General features: G+C 40.4%; 1 protein-coding gene across 2 annotated transcripts in view; it reads left to right on the top strand.

Moving 5' to 3' along the window:
* LOC119599262 (dolichyl-diphosphooligosaccharide--protein glycosyltransferase subunit STT3A-like) overlaps window positions 1-10,884 on the top strand; it is an 11,534-nt gene extending 650 nt beyond the window's left edge. Inside the window, exons 2-13 of one of the 2 annotated variants that reach the window (XM_037948994.1) lie at window positions 1,192-1,306; window positions 2,390-2,557; window positions 3,472-3,632; window positions 4,911-5,001; window positions 5,149-5,255; window positions 5,549-5,740; window positions 5,869-6,261; window positions 6,419-6,580; window positions 7,816-8,004; window positions 8,186-8,405; window positions 9,696-9,884; window positions 10,069-10,884. In XM_037948994.1, coding sequence (XP_037804922.1) covers window positions 1,198-1,306; window positions 2,390-2,557; window positions 3,472-3,632; window positions 4,911-5,001; window positions 5,149-5,255; window positions 5,549-5,740; window positions 5,869-6,261; window positions 6,419-6,580; window positions 7,816-8,004; window positions 8,186-8,405; window positions 9,696-9,884; window positions 10,069-10,214 — 2,127 coding nt within the window. In that variant the 5' untranslated portion in view covers window positions 1,192-1,197 and the 3' untranslated portion in view covers window positions 10,215-10,884. The remainder of the gene's footprint in view (window positions 1-1,191; window positions 1,307-2,389; window positions 2,558-3,471; window positions 3,633-4,910; window positions 5,002-5,148; window positions 5,256-5,548; window positions 5,741-5,868; window positions 6,262-6,418; window positions 6,581-7,815; window positions 8,005-8,185; window positions 8,406-9,695; window positions 9,885-10,068) is intronic. The other variant, XM_037948995.1, reaches the window with a different exon arrangement.
* The last annotated feature ends 6,616 nt before the right edge of the window (window positions 10,885-17,500 follow it).

The following is a 17,500-nucleotide window of genomic DNA, read 5'->3' on the forward strand; positions in this document are numbered from 1 at the left end:
GCATCAGACGCCGCCTCGCCTATTTGATCACAATCAGCCTCGGCCGCAAGGGTTACTCAAGCAATCACACGCTTTTGTGCCCTCGTTGTTCTGGTGCTTGTGGCCGGACCCCATTTCATGCACTTCGTTGCAAAGTAAACTAGGAAAGCTACGGTTTCTTGGCGTTTAGTATTCTGGGCTTAGGTGCTTGGGTTGTTTTAGGGGTGGGGCTTGTATGGTACTGTATTAGCATGGGGTGAGGTAACTGAAGGTGATTTTTTCCTGGCTTTGCTGTTACTGCACGCCCTTTTTCACTTTCCCTCTCTCACTGTCCCACATCCCCTTCCCTCTCACTGTCTCTCATCCCTCACCCTCTCACTGTCTCTCATCCCTCACCCTCTCACTGTCCCACATCCCTCTCCCTCTCACTGTCTCTCATCCCTCTCCCTCTCACTGTCTCTCATCCCTCTCCCTCTCACTGTCTCTCATCCCTCTCCCTCTCACTGTCTCTCATCCCTCTCCCTCTCACTGTCTCTCATCCCTCTCCTTCTCCCTCTCACTGTCTCTCATCCCTCTCCTTCTCCCTCTCACTGTCTCTCATCCCTCTCCTTCTCCCTCTCACTGTTTCTCATCCCTCTCCTTCTCCCTCTCACTGTTTCTCATCCCTCTCCTTCTCCCTCTCACTGTTTCTCATCCCTCTCCTTCTCCCTCTCACTGTTTCTCATCCCTCTCCTTCTCCCTCTCACTGTTTCTCATCCCTCTCCTTCTCCCTCTCACTGTTTCTCATCCCTCTCCTTCTCCCTCTCACTGTTTCTCATCCCTCTCCTTCTCCCTCTCACTGTTTCTCATCCCTCTCCTTCTCCCTCTCACTGTTTCTCATCCCTCTCCTTCTCCCTCTCACTGTTTCTCATCCCTCTCCTTCTCCTCTCAGTGTTTCTCATCCCTCTCCTTCTCCCTCTCAGTGTTTCTCATCCCTCTCCTTCTCCCTCTCACTGTTTCTCATCCCTCTCCTTCTCCCTCTCACTGTCCCTCATCTCTCTCCCTCTCCCTCTGCTCGCTGTCCCTCATCTCTCTCCCTCCATGTCCCTCTCGTGTGTCCTTCTCCCTGTTCCTGTCCTCCTCCCCTTTCCTCTCCTTCCCTCTTTTTTCCCCATTTCCTCCCTGAATAGTAAGCATAAGAAATGATTAATGTCAATTTTTTTTTTATTCCAGGACAAGATGTCGGCCACAACGTTAAGTTACCGGACACGGGGATGGCTGCGACTCTCCATAGAAAAGCAGGACACGCTCCTGAAGATGGCGGTCCTGTCCCTGGCGGCAATCTTGTGTGAGTAGTACCGTTGTTTGCGGGATGTGTGTGCGAGTATGAAAGCCTCGGTGTTAAAAAGGTTTCATTAATGTATAAAAGGTATGAATGAGTATGAATTATCTTCACAATACAAGAGATAATATCTTGTATTGCGGAGATATTCACTCTCATTCATACCTTTTATACATTTGTTAACATGAATATGGTTCATGTTTCATTAAAGCCTGGTAATGTGTTTAATCTTCACTGGTATGATTTGTTTAGAAAGAAAAAGGTCTGATTAGGATTGGGGAAACTGTCATAAAGAAAGGAAAAAAGACTATTCACTGATATATGAAATAATCTGTCATGAACATGGTGCAGGCAAAATAGCCAACAAAATGTTTGTGGTGGCCAAACTATAGTACACCCCTTTTAGCATCCCGCCACTTTTTCAAGGCATTTGTCTGTCTTCCAATAGTCTGATATCATGGCCCCTGGGCTATTCATTCTTTAATTTGAGCTAGTGGTGTTTCCTGATAAAAGCCCCTAAAAACCCACTGTCTGTCTAGTACCGTGTCTGCATTACATTTACTTTTCCCAAATTTGGACTTGTCAGTTTCTTCTGTTAGTGAGGGTAACATGTAGAAAAAATCTATGCAGCAAGGACTTGAAATGCTTTTTATAACCATTATGTGAGTGCTTTCATTTTTTTCCACTTTCATTAGTGTTTATTACATCATAAAGTATGGAAATGTATATTTTTCAGTTAAACCATTTTCAGAAATAAGGAAAGTAGGTCACGTCTACGGAGATTGTTGAGGAGGCCCTGGCTAGGGAAATGTGCTGATTTTTTTTGCAGGTTCTTCTCTATGTCCAAGTCTTACTGTTTGTGCCATTATGTTTGTTTTAAGTTTTTATTGTATTTAAATTATCACCATTTTATATGTATTTATCTTCCAACTGCATAAGTAGTTGATAAGTCATAGTAAATTATCATTAGGTAAAGAGTTGTTAATTTGAGTGAAATTGTTCAAATTACATCTCTTACCTTTTTGTTATACAATGACATGCTGTTTAAAGTCATTGAATCACTATTAACAATGGCTTCTCTTTCTGCAGCATTTTCCTGTAGGCTCTTCTCAGTGCTGCGGTTTGAGTCCGTCATCCACGAGTTTGATCCTTACTTCAACTATCGCACCACCAAGTTCCTGGCCGAGGAGGGCTTCTACAACTTCCACAACTGGTTTGATGACCGTGCCTGGTATCCCCTGGGAAGGATTATTGGAGGTAAAAGAAAGATGGGATTCTTGGTTTTTGAAGATTATTAATTTCCCCCTTCCCCTATCTACTCTCTTTTCTGTCCACTCTCTCCTTCTGATTTTAAAATGTAGAATAAATGTAAGAAATAAATATGAGAATTATAGTTTTGGATGTACACGTAGTTGCTATGAGATAAATAGCATATGGTGGAGGTTCCTTGGCCTCTTTTAAAGTGCTCGGGATGTGTAGACTAGCTGTTGCTGGATGCCACTTGGCAGCTCAGATATTCCATACTAAACCTATGGCTGTAAATAGGTTACAACAAAAAACAAAGGTCAGATTCGTGGAAATTACAAAAAGTCATTGGAAAAAAAATTTACTTTTTTTTTTTTTTAGTAAGTTATTTTTTTCAGCTTGGCAGCTATTATGTAGGATTTTTTTTTTTTTTAGGATTTATCAGTCTACCAAGTTTATGTACATATGTATATTTGAAATCGTAGTTTTACCAAAAGGATTGCATGTTATTCAAGTGCTACCAAGAAAATGTTATGTTCATTGTAATATTGTTCTGTGAAAAGTGTCTACATATAGATGGGTCCACAAGTACTTGACTACCAAGGAGTCAGTCAATAGGCTTCGTGTCCTCAGCTGAATTTCCTCTTCCTCGAGTTACCATGATTTTTTTTTTTTTTTCTAATTATTGACATTATAGTTATTGCAATGTTTTTAACAATGATTGCAATATAAAATGAAATATTTCTTAAAATCAAGGGAGAGGGTAAACATGTGAAGTAGGTCAGACTACTGCTTAATTCATTGGAGAAAAAGTACTAGATGGTTGCAAATCAAGTGGTTTGTTATTACGGCTATACATGTGACCCGGCAGTAAGGGGTTAAAGCACATCACAACATATAACTAAGTACATTTCTTACTTTTTCAGGCACCATCTATCCAGGCCTTATGGTGACCTCAGCAGCCATCTATCATGTACTTAATTGGCTGAACATCACCATAGATGTGCGCAATGTGTGCGTGTTCCTTGCCCCATTATTTTCCTCGCTCACCACCCTCGTGACCTACCATCTTGCCAAGGAGCTGAAGGTAATACATTTGACTATCATTATTCATTATGGAGGAGATTTATGAGTAGGTTGTAATTGTACCCATAGAGGATAATTGAAAGTTTATATTTTAGGGGGAAAAATGTTTTTTTGTATTCCTTAGAATGTGAAATACCTGTATGCACATATTCCTCGTAAGCTATTAGATAGACAGAGAAATAGTCCTTAGCATTCAAAAGCGACGTAGATAAGCTCTTGCAAATTTTGAGAAGTTGTAAATGCAGTGTATATAGCTATTAATGTTTGGCATTAGAATAGCAGTCACATAATCCAAAGACCATTTTATATGGCTGGATGATGAATAGTTCACATGTACATCAACGCTTTTCATATTAATGTAAGTAGAGTATTTTGAGAGAACAGTTCATACTAAGGTTTGTGAAGAATATAGAATTTAACCCAGGATTTGAGCATTATATTGTTATGAAGACCAAAAGTAACCACTCAAGGGTTTAAATCACTGCCTGGGACCCATTGTTTACTTTTCAGCTGTGATGTGAAAAATTCAACAAAACACTAAAGTAACGTTAACAAGGACATTGCTGCTTGTGTCATATCAAATTTGTTCTTCTGGTTTTTAGTTTTAGTTGTTCTTCAAGTTAATGCCGCGGGGAAAATGCTGTGGCCATTTTAGAATTTTTTGTGAAATGTTTCTGCACACAGAAGGCTCTGCAAGTGCTTAGCCACAAAGGAGTTAATTAGCAGTCCTTGTGACCTTGCCTGATTTCACCTTTCCTTGAATTGACATGAAAAACTTTATTTTTTTATTTTTTTTACTAATGCTATTAATATTGGTGTTATTTTTCTTAGTCATGGTAATTACTATAATGTTATTGACATACAAGAACATTGAATATTTTCGAAAATCAAGGAAAGGGGTTAAACAGGTGACTCGGGTAGTACTTGTAGTTGGCTCATTGGTGACTTAGTAAACCTGGAGCTATGTATGTGTAAGATTAATTAATAAAATAAACTCAGTGGGCATGACATGTACGTACATGCCATTCCCGTCGGTTTGGGGTTACTTGTATTTTTGAAAAGTATACATTTTTTCTGTATTTATCACTTTTCTATTTTTTAGGTATAGTTAGGCCAGGCTTACAAAGAATAAAAATTTTCCATTGTGCGTTCACATCATTGCTTAAAATTTTGACAAGTTATTTATTTGGATTGCTTTTGTTGCTGCATATATTATCAGCTTATTTTTATATTTGTCATTGATGCAAATCTAATGTTATTTGCTGTATTACATTGACAGGGTCCAGGAGCTGGCCTTGTAGCGGCTGTTATGATTGCCATCGTTCCGGGATACATTTCCCGGTCCGTTGCTGGGTCTTATGACAATGAAGGTAAGAGTGAATGAATGTGAAAGGGACGGGTTATCATTAATCTGAAATTTGAAGGAGTGGAAAATATTTGATACAAGATTTATATAAAGGTTGTGTGTTAGTGTTTTCCTCAGTAATCAAGAGTATATGGATATATATTTTTTCCAGGTATTGCAATCTTCTGTATGTTGTTGACATACTATATGTGGATTAAGGCTGTGAAGACTGGAACCCTTTTCTGGTCTACGATGGCTTCCCTTGCCTACTTTTACATGGTCAGTTTTTCCTAGACACAAAAAGAAGTAATTTAATCATTACTCTTCTCCTTTCTTTCCCTTTTTCATTCTAAATTTGGATATAATATATTGCATTTTTTTTGTTTCTTTGTATGTTCATTCATTAAAGGTATTTCATAAGTCTTTGTTGTATTTGTATATTGGAAGTTAATATCCTAGATAGTATTTGTTATTGTGCTGATTTGTTATTCTTTACCCTTCCTTTCTTGAGATTTTTATTTGTTGAATTTTACTTTCAAAAGAATAAAATCACCAAAAATTCTCTCTCCCAGGTCTCCTCGTGGGGAGGCTACGTGTTCCTGATTAACATCATCCCCCTCCATGTCCTTACCCTGATGGTGACTGGACGATTCTCCCATAGGGTGTATGTTGCCTATTCCACACTGTACGTCATTGGAACCATTCTGTCGATGCAGATTTCCTTTGTAGGATTCCAGCCCGTCTCCACTTCGGAACATATGGGGGTGTGTATTTTCATGATTTTTTATCTTGTAGTGTGTAATGTTTTAAGAAAGTTGCATGAATACTTAATTTATGAATTTGATGAATAAATTTCAGATCGTTGCATTAATTGTGACCATTCTTTGACCAGGCCTTTGGTGTGTTTGGGCTCTGCCAAATCCATGCCTTCGTCGACTATGTCCGCTCCCGCCTGAGCACATCCCAGTTTGAGGTGCTCTTCCGTGCGGTGATCTCCACAGTGTCACTGACCGGCGTGTTGGTGCTGGTGGTGCTGACAGCCCTGGGCAAGATTGCTCCCTGGACAGGCAGGTTCTACTCGCTGCTTGACCCATCCTATGCCAAGAACAACATCCCCATCATTGCCTCAGTATCGGAGCACCAGCCTACAGCGTGGTCTTCCTTCTATTTTGACTTGCAGATGCTTGTGTTCATGTTCCCCGTGGGATTGTACTTCTGCTTCACCAAACTCACTGATGAAAATATTTTCATCATCCTGTATGGTGTTCTCAGTATCTACTTTGCTGTGAGTTTCAGACAAGTCATTTGCATGCTCTTGGTGTAAAATGTATTATTTGATATAGTGAATCTATTTCAGTCCTATTTATATTGTAATTAAAGGTGATTGTATTCCTAATAACCCCTTAAAATTCACACACTTAATAGCTCCTTAAAATTCACAGGGTGTGATGGTGCGTCTTATGCTGGTGTTGGCCCCAGTGATGTGCATCCTCTCGGGCATTGCTGTCTCGTCTCTTCTTTCGACCTACATGAAACAAATTGACGAAGTGAAAACAGACAAGAAGAAGGCCAAGTTTGAAGGAAACTATTTCATGAGGAGTGAAGTGAGTATACAAGAGTAGGTTCTTGATAAATTATACTGTAGTTGTTCTTGGTATATTGCCATCAGAATCATTACTTTCATACAATTAGCAGTACTCTGTCTTTTTCCTTTCTGTCCTTTATTAATATCTATGTTTTATGTTTTTCCTCCTCCAACCTGCCCTTAAGTGGATTTTTACGTTGTCAGTCATTTATAGTGTTCATCATAGAAGTTGATTAGCGTCTGCTTTGGTACTCGTGTATCTGCCTTATACTTTATGTTAATGATCACCATTAATGTGGTAGTTATGAGAAAACAGTTTGTTTAAAAAATTACTTGACTGCATAAATAAACATGCCTTTATATATAGATTATGCACAAAGGAAGGATGTGGTTGCAAAACCTATGAGGTCACATGAAGTTACAATTTTGTTATGGATCTGTAAGTTGTGCTTGAGATAGAAACTGGCTGGCATGGGCATTCTTGTAGTTTTGATAGTTTCTGATACAGAAGTTGGTTTTCAAATTAAAACCTAATAGGGAAGAAATGAACATGTAAAATCACTTTCCAAAGAAGTTGCTGTCTTTTCAGCAACAATACTTTTGTTTCTTAATTAACCTTTCAACTATTAAAGCCAAAAGCAACTTGGCTCATGATTTTGACAGTTGACTATACAGAGTAGTGGTTATTCTCAATATTATTTAGAATATATGTTAGTCATAGAAACAAGAAAATGTGTAAAGGAATGCAGTATTTCCACATGGTTGCCACAACAGGTATGTCAGTATCGAACACAATATCAAGTGACTGCCAGGTATAGAGGACAAGTAACAAATATAAACTAACAGACTTCTTCTGTTGTTGTCTGAGTTTTGACACCAGTTCCTTTTTGTAATTCAGTGAAGGGTTTTATTTGATTAATTATTAATTAATTAATTGATTATTAATTAATTGATTGATTAGATAATTTATTTATGTACTTGTGTATAGTTGTGTAATTTGTTTATTTATTTATTTATTTATTTATATATTTATTTATTTATTTATTTATTTATTTATGTACTTGTGTACTTACTTATTTACTTGTGTACTTATGTACTTATTCACTTTATTTATATACTTACTAATTTATTTACTTGTTTATTTGTGTGTTGTCTATTTATTTTATATCATTTTATATTATTTTATCTCACAGGCTTGCATCTTCATGTTTACCATTTGATAGATAATTTTTTTTTTTTCCCATTCTTTAACAGATTGCCACCTTGTTTGTATGTATGATGTCCGTGTTTTTGGTTATGTATACTCTGCACTGCACTTGGGTTACCTCTGAGGCCTACAGCTCCCCCTCAATTGTCCTTTCTGCTCGAGGCCACGACGGCTCCAGGATCATCTTCGACGACTTCAGGGAGGCTTACTACTGGCTGCGTCACAACACTCCTGAGGTAGGTTTTCGTTCGAGGGTGAAGAAAGACGGAAACTCGTTTAACTGTTCCCTCTGTATTGGTTGAATAGTGTCCGAGATTATGTCGGCTAATTTTTCAAACAAGACGACATAGTATATTTACCGGAAGTGATGTTGTAGAGAGGCTTTTGAATTCACCTCTTTGCCCTTTCCCCCCCTAGGATGCCAAAGTGATGTCGTGGTGGGATTATGGGTATCAGATAACGGCAATGGCTAATCGGACGATATTAGTGGACAACAATACTTGGAACAACACGCATATATCACGGGTCGGTCAAGCGATGGCGAGTACAGAAGATAAAGCATACCAGATCATGAGAGAGCTGGACGTGGATTATGTGTTAGTCATATTTGGAGGACTGACGGGCTATTCTTCAGATGGTAAGGATATTGTTGAGAGAGTGTGATTGTGTGTGTGATTGTGTGTGTGATTGTGTGATTGTGTGATTGTGTGTGATTGTGTGATTGTGTGATTGTGTGTGTGTGTGTGTGATTGTGTGTGATTGTGTGTGATTGTGTGTGATTGTGTGTGATTGTGTGTGTGTGTGTGTGATTGTGTGTGTGTGATTGTGTGTGATTGTGTGTGTGTGTGTGTGTGTGATTGTGTGTGTGTGTGTGTGTGATTGTGTGTGTCTGTGTGTCTGTGTCTGTCTTGTCATATGATTTAATATGTGAAGGGTGTTTTTCTTTACTTTTAACATATCATTGATTTATTACATGGGACCTTTTATCTCTTAGACTAGGTACTCCCTTCCCTCTACATGACTCTGCTCCCCAAAACGCCCTAATGAGCTACCATCCTACTCCTACTCCTCCATTTTCACTCCTCCCCACACCTGTCATATTACTGATACTGATAGCAGCTGTTCTCTCGACAGCTGTTACAGTTATTATCTAAAATTAGATGGTTTATATTATATACTCATGTGTTTGAAGAGTAATCATTTTTTAGTATGATGAACTTTTCTGTGTTATTTATGTATTGTAAAAAGGAGGAGATAAGTAGTCATTATGTAATTGTATATCTGTAAGAGTAAAATGAGTTAGAAATGTAGATTTAAAATTGTCACTTTGAATGTGGAAAATACCTCTCACACTAGACAAAAAATGCTTGGTCATATTAATTTTGTAACTACAGCTTTTCCATTGTTCTGTTATTCAGTCATAGGCTCCATTGAAATGTTCTCGTGAAGATATTGCGAGAAGGATTCTGGGGCTACAAGATAATCAAATCATCACCAAAAGATTGTACTTGTAATTCTTAAAGTGAATTGTAAAGAATTAATGAGTAGGGGATTTAGGATCCCAAACTATGTATTTTCTGTTAATAATCAGTCATTGGGGCTGATTTTTAGTTTTGATTGTTATGGTCTAAGCTTCAATTCCAGGAGTGCAATGACTAAAAGGAGGATTACAGTGTAATTTTAGATCATCCAGTTCAGCAGGTATTTTCAAAGTAATGGTTAAAGAATCTTGGGTCTTTGTCAGAATTTTGAATAAGCATTCATCACAGTATAAAGTATACAGTTGTGACTTAAACCAACATCAAAACTAGATCAGCTTCAAAACTAGTAAGGACCCCCCCCCCCCACACACACACACCTAAATACTTTTAAAACTATTGCCTTTACTTTGTAAATGATATGCTAAGTGATACAAATCTGCTTCCAGACATCAACAAGTTCTTATGGATGGTTCGAATTGGAGGGAGCACGGAGAAGGGAGCCCACATAAAGGAGCATGATTATTACACACCTGCCGGGGAGTTCCGAGTAGACAAGGAAGGGTCCCCAACGCTACTCAACTGCCTTATGTACAAAATGTGTTACTACAGATTTGGCCAAGTGTACACTGAGGGAGGCAAGTATTATGATTTTTCTCTGTTAGGTTTTTATGTATGTTGTGCTTGTTTGAGTTTGATAAAATTAATAGTATTATAAAAAAATGAGTGAAAAATCCTTTGGAAACTAAGGGAACCTACCCAAAATAATGTGGTTGATTGTTACCACCTCACTAAATATACCTTCTTTTTTATTCATAACAGGCAAGCCTCCAGGATATGACAGAGTACGGAATGTTGAGATCGGAAACAAGGACTTCGAGCTCGACGTCTTAGAAGAGGCTTACACTACGGAACACTGGATTGTCCGTATATACAAAGTTAAAGACTTGCCCAATAGAGGCGCATAGGGGCAAATAATTGTTATAATATTTTCTATTGTGGGACAACAATTCATATGTGTTCCTTATTTTCTGTGAATTTTTATTCAGTGATGATGATGGAGTTCTGATTTATAAATTGTGAAAGAGGAAGGTTATTTTCTTGTCTTGCATTACTAGATGTGTGAACTCTTCTGTTATTTTTCTTTGGCTAGGTGGCTATGATTTGCTGGGATCATGATTCAAAGATACATGGCCTACTTTTTTTTTTTTTTTTTTTGGGTTGCTTTACTCTGTAATAACCTTGTGGTATATGATAAACATGTCCAATAGGATGGTTTTCAATGACGAGTGGACTGTCCTGTTTTCTATTGTGAGTGAATACCCTGTGAAAGAGTGTACAAAGTAGTCTTTGCTCATGTTTTCATTTTTGTTATGTATGCAAGTGTCTGTTGTTAAGTCAGTGACTAAAAGTGGCTCTCATGATCAGTACGCAAGTAACCTCGGTATTTGAACATGTACTCTCACTTTTGTAAAGATGACTAGTCTTATAGTCAATTTTCAATACAGACAATGGCTAACAATTGAAAAAGAAAATGCTTAGCCTCAAAGAAAATTAAATTAATGAATTAAATATCTGCACATGTAACCATTCCACGAGTGCTCTTATTGGTGCATTGAAATTGAAGGAAAAAAAAAAGTTGTTTTTGTAACCTGCCATTATAGGTAATATTTCTTTTTCTTCCTCACCATTCCTGTAGTTGATAGAAAACTCCCATATTATGAGATTAATACCTTGCCTTTATCTGCTACATGAAGTTAGATGTGTGGCACATTTATTTTGCTTTTAACCATTAACCATTATTTACTTATTTCCTTAGCAAAAGTTGAAATATGAGAAGCATGGTTAGTAGATAATTATTGTGAATGCTAAAATATTTAATGATACGGGGACAAGCTTCCTACAGCTTAGCTTTTTGTCACTGGAAACCTTAAATACTTCAGAAAATACAGTTAACAAATGACATGTAGCAGGCCACTAAGCAGCATTTTTATTTTGGCTAGAGTCCCCGGCCCCAATCCCTTGCTCTTGTCGTCTTGGGAGACTTGGAAGACAGACCGAGTCCCAGTGTAGGGGACCACTCCTCCCTTGGACCTCAGCCTTCGCTTCAACTAATTTTGCAGGTCTTTTCAGCTCCCTCCCCCTCCCCCTTCCTTTTTGTTCTCTTCATCACTGCTTTCTGTCCCTTATCCTAGTCATTAATTAATTATTACTCTTTGCTACAACACTATCATAATGCATTACTTTAGGGCTTTACCTCGGAAGCCTCACCCTTTCACTGGAATTTGAATACGCAGCTAATGACCAATGACCATAGATGTGGGCGCGACATAAAATTTTCAATAAATGAATTAGTTCCCCCTCAATCCTATGGCCCTTGTCGTGGGAGGGCATAGGAGACGGAGACAGACTCGGTGGAGGGGATCGGCCCTATCTTGGAGTGTAGTCCTCGCCTCGAGAATTCTGCTTGGTCGTTTCTTCTCCCCTTTTCCTTTTCCTTCTCTTCGTCATCCCCTTCTGTCCACTTCTGATTAACTCATTTTTACCCTTTTCGCCCCCCAATACTTTACCACAGTGCTATATAACCTTTCATGTCTCTCATTTATTTGCTTGACCACATATAATGCTGTGTGACCTTGGATGTCTGGCACATTTGTTTGTTTTGACCACTGACCATTCTGGGAAATCCACAAACATTGCCTTGTGAAGCAAAAGACTTTTTACCTAACGGCTTTAATGACTTTAGATATTGACGCGACAAATTTTCAGTGAATAATAATAAATCCCTTGCCTTGGGCCTCAGCCCCTCGGATTAACCAGTTATGCAAGGTCTATTCTCCTCCCCCTTTCATTCTCCTTCTCTTGTCCAACTTCTTTCCACTAACTAGGATGGAGAACCGTGTTGAAAGGATGATAGGCTGACTTTGTGCCAGTCATGAACGGCCTGGGGGAGCCATGGGTACGATATTCCCACTTAATCATCTAGCCATTACCCCTCAAGGTCCCAACCTTGAATGTCAGCTCTTGCCTTAAGCCTTAACAAGACCTTGCATGGTTTCTTCGCCCTCTTTCCTTTTCCTTCTGTTCTTCATCCCTTCTGTCCGCTTATCTTAATCGTTACCTCATGTTTACCCTTTTCACAATACTTTGTCATTAAGCTGTGTGACCTTTGATGTCTGGCACATTCGTTTTTGACCTTTAACCATTTTGGAAATCCACAAACAACGCCTTGTGAAGCAAAAGACTTCTTACCCAGAGGTTTTGCCCCCAATCTCCACCCTATCGCTATATTTTGTATACGCCACAGTTGTTGACAAGGAGAAAATTTTCAGTAAATAATTAATAAATTGTCCCTTATACTCAAGGCTTACTGGAGAGTTACCCTGCTTTGGGCCTTAATCTGCGGCTCTTGTAATTTTGCAGTCTTTCTTCTTTTCTTTTCTTCATCCCCTTCTGCCCACTTATCCAAATCGTTGACTCAATACCTTTGCCACATACTTGACCTAAGCTTCATAACTTTGCCTCTGCATTTGTTTGGCCATTGACCATCGAAATCCACACAGGCCTTACGAACAACACCTGCCCAAGCCCTACCTATACTTTTATACCCATACCTGCTACTTGACGTGCAAAAATAAGAATACCCGGCTTCAACAAACCTCATTGGACCAGGCTTGCCCTTTTATCAACTAGCCCCAGAGACTTAAAATTCTTATTCCCCAACCCCTTCCCTTACCACGACTCGCCTACTCTCCTTAATACCTCGTCACCTCATCCAACAACCATCCACCCAGGTCACTATCGCCCCAAAACCCTCTCTTTATCCTCTACTTCCTCCTCCAAAGCCGCCTTCATCTACTACCCTCTCCTTCCTTGTTACTACTATGCAACTTTACTGTCCACCTGTCAACACTCCTCCCTCTTCCACACGTCCGTCTTTCTACCCCACTTTTCAACGGTATACTATTGTTTACAGCAATGACATCGTTTCGTGATCCGTCTAAGCCCTTATCTGACCCTCTTCAGAAACTCCAAACATACAAGTTCCTTGCACCAGATCGGTTCCCTTCGTCATGTACATCCGATAGAACTACTAGATCCCTTCTGCCTACTGGAAATCCACTCCTGCAGACTTATCCCTCCCTCAATACTTATACCGTATCTGTCTCCATCGCCCCGAGAAACTGCCCTATCTACAAGGGAGAAGACTTACTCGCCTGCGTCATGGACTGTGGTGCAGTATCTGTACCATTCCCCCAAATAATGTCAAGATTATTTTCCGTAGACATGACATCCCCATAATGTTTATGTTGGCGGAGAGTAGATCCCTGTTCGACCATATTAACCTCCCCCATATCAATGTCAGAATTGATGCCGTCGAGGCCATCCTGCCTAATACTACTGCTCCACAGTCCGATGCCCTCTCTCTGCTCAACCTGGTCACAATCGATCAAACTGCTCTACACAATGTGCCAATTGTGGCGCCTTCCATAATGTATTTTATAGGGGCTGCCTTACCTACAAGTTTGAATCTGATGTGGCAAGTCTCAGATTCAAACTTGGCTTCACTTTACGCAAAGCCAGGAAGCACGTCGACGAGGTTTCTCTCCCACTCCCTACTCCACTAATTGCCCTGCCCCTCCCCTTTCCTCCCAAGATGTTTATACATCTTCCCCAGCATCTCTTTCTCATCCCACTTCTACCCTCGCTCTAAATCCAGACGCCCCAAATCTCTATCACTATTCCAGGCATTCCAGTCTCTACTTCCCCGATACCTGCCCTTCTTCCTTCTCGCCCAACTCGACGCATAGGTCAAGCATAGTTCAACCCCATCTACCGCACCCTCTCCTACATCAAACGCCTGTCCCTTCTCCCGCTCATAAGAAAACCTTTGTTTCTGAGACTTCCTCAAACAGTTTCACTTCAGGAAAACTCGAAGACATTCAAAATGATCAAATCATGACCCAAGCTATGCCTACACCTCATCCAACTTCCAGTCTCTCAGCTCGCATTCCCTCCACAAAGTAACTGCCGACATTCATCCTCCTCCTACTCATGTTCCCCCTAACACCTCTTCCTTCCTCATTATCTCTTCCACTTCCCCTCGATATTATGTAACTTGTCACAACAACCCCCTTCCCAGGACTCTCCCCGTACTGCTTTTTTTTCCTGAAACCGTGACCTAACCGCCCTTTCACCCTTTGCTTCCCCCTCTCGTACCCTACGGACATCCTTGAAGAATCCCACACTTCTTCCTTAACAATTTTGATCTAATCACCCTTTTAAATTAATCTCACCATTAGCCCATTTACCCTCTCTCTCTATCCTCACGCCTCTTTACCCCCTTCATTGCCATGCTATCCTGAACTACTGTACGACTTTAACATGCAGCGTTTAACGTCCCTTTTTATCCTTTCCACTACAACTTTTTAGTTATCATGGCCAGTGATGAAGATTTTGTACTCTTATTAGGGGTATTGAGGCTTGTTCCTTTATCAACTAACCCCACTGATTTCAGTTCTCCCGGTTCTCTGACCTCAGGCTCTCCTTTGACCACGACTCTGAATACTACCACTACTACCCCTTCCCCCTCAATGTCTACTATAACCTCAGTCCAGGTCAAATATCCACCCAGGTCTGCTCCACCCCCACAACTTTCTTCATCTTCCGCCTCCTCCTCCCTCATTACTACTCTGCAGCCTTAGTATCTACCTCTCCACTGTACTACCTCTCTTAACGCTGCTCCCTGTTCCACACGTCCCCGTCCTTCTACTACTCCACCCTCTACAAACCTTTTGAATACTCTGTTTAGCCCAGCCAAATGGCATCGATTTTTCGTGATCCCCTTTGCAGTCCCTTACTCTGGCAACACCTTCCAGCTTTGCCTCCCAAAACAAGTAGGCGAAGTTCCCGCTTTGGCAGTTACATACGGATCCCAAGCTAAAGTATCTCCTCCTCGACCCCTTAGACGCCTATCTCCTCTTCTCCCCCTCACAAGAAAACCTTCGTTTCTCAGTTCTCCTCAGCCAAACCCACTTTTGAAATTTTCGAAGACATTCAAAACTATAAAATTATGACCCAAGAGAACATTCCTCCACTTCATTCATCGTCCAGTCTCGCTGCTCCCATTCCCTTTACACTCAAAATAACTGCCGACACCCACCCCCCTTCTATTCTTGTTCCCCCAACACTCCTTCCTTCCAGTCCCTCCCAGCATATCCCATTCCCCCTGCTTCATCTGCATCACCCCCCCCCCCCGCTTCCTTCCCCATTATCCCTTCCGCTTCCCCCTAGATACACATCTGACTGTCACAACAACCCCCTTTCCTGGATTCTCTCCCTCCTGACATTTCTCCTGATACTGTAATCTAATCGCCTTTTTTAACCCCCCTTTGTCCGTTTTGCTAATTCATACCTTACCCTGCGGACATCCTTGCAGAATCCCACCCTTCTTCCTTCGACACCTTTGATCTAATCACCCTCGGTAACCCTATCTTGGCCATTTTCTCACCCTCTCTAACCTTACCCCTCTCTGCCCTTTTCATTGCCATACTATCCCGAACTTGAACTTATATGCCTTTAACACGTAGCACATTTAATCATCGGCTAACCCTCATACCCTTTTCACTACTAGACTTTTCTGTAGTGCTATATGATCTTTGATTCTAGCGCATTTATTCTGCTTTGTAGCCATTAACCATTATCCTAAATTGCTGTATGACTTCTGTCGTGTATCGCAATTAATCATTAATTCGTTAATCCCCCCTCTTTACCCATCTCACTACTATGCCTTCCTATAGTGCCTTATGACCTTTGATGTCTAGTACATTTACCTACTTTTTAGCCATTAACCACTTCTCATTACTCCCTCCTTCTCTCCTGCTCTTTCGCGACATAAGGACTGGGTAAAGACTCGCTTAGTAGCTTCCTCCTTTTTCTTATGAGGAAACTTTTGCATCCTGGCTCTTGCCTACCTCCGCCTGCCGACGAATCCCTCCAAATGATTATGTTTGTGTTGAGTCTAAAGCTTTATCCTGGTTTCATTCGGGTTGGTGTTGCCGTCTTTTTGCCAAACCGTACAAAGTCTGCGAATGTAAGGGAGAGAGAGAGAGAGAGAGAGAGAGAGAGAGAGAGAGAGAGAGAGAGAGAGAGAGAGAGAGAGAGAGAGAGAGAGAGAGAGAGAGAGAGAGAGATTAAGTATTATATGGACGACGGTTTTGCCTTTTGGTCTCGCAAATCTGTCCATCTCCCCGGGTTTTATGAAGAAGATGAACTCCCTCCCTCCTCCCTCCTCCCCTCCCCCTCCCCCTCTCCCACTTCCTGGTGCAGCTATAATAATATCCTTGCAAATCCGCCTCTGTTCGGTCCGTCGCCCGCCCAAGTGAATGTCCAACATTGGCCTTTCGGAAAATATTCTTCGGATCGTAACGTATCCCCTTGAAATTTTGTGTTTTCTTTGGACTTCAAAAGACTTCGGGAACGACAGGTAGCAGACCTAGCGGAAGGGGGAAAGGGGAAGGGGAAGGGGGGGGGGGATTTTTCAAAGGGGCGTCATATGTCAACTTTTTCTTGGGAGCGAAGCGAGTACAATCAGCTGTGGAATTCGAGAAAGGTTTTGAAAAATCAGCTGTTCTAGGGGAGCATTTTGAAGCTATAAGCAGAGTTATATAAGTGGGATTTAGGCAAAAAAAGAAAAAAAAATCAAGAGATTAACCACAAAAGGTTAATCTTTTGGGAGGGATGGGTGAGGCAGCCAGACCTTATTGGAAGCTATCGTAGATAACTACACATTTACAATAACCACGCCATGTCGTATGTACACGCGCTACTCACTCTTGATCTCCCGCAGGATTTCTCTTATCGTAAAGTTCCTGCGTGTCCTCTGCGCCTATCGACAACAGTTTTTATCTCCCGAGGGTCAGGATGCCCTACTCTCGCCCTGAGGCTACGCGCATAGAAAACGCGCTTGCTGGAAGAACAAATAGAAAACGCACCTGCCTCATTTTTTTGTATTCTATTCTTTTATTGGTTTATTGTATTAAAACCTATTTTTATTTATTTTATCCTGTCTAAACTCTAAATAAAACACGAACCAATGACATGAAAATGAAGGAATGAATAAAGGGAGTTTGAAAATGATCTTAATTCTATAATTTATTATCTTAAACCGGTTTATATATACATTTTATTTATTCTGTTTATTCTATAGTTATCTTACCATCTTATAACTTTTCAATATATAGTTTTAAAAACA

This window comes from Penaeus monodon, chromosome 42 (assembly GCF_015228065.2).
Source record: "Penaeus monodon isolate SGIC_2016 chromosome 42, NSTDA_Pmon_1, whole genome shotgun sequence".
NCBI classification, from domain to species: Eukaryota; Metazoa; Arthropoda; class Malacostraca; order Decapoda; family Penaeidae; genus Penaeus; species Penaeus monodon.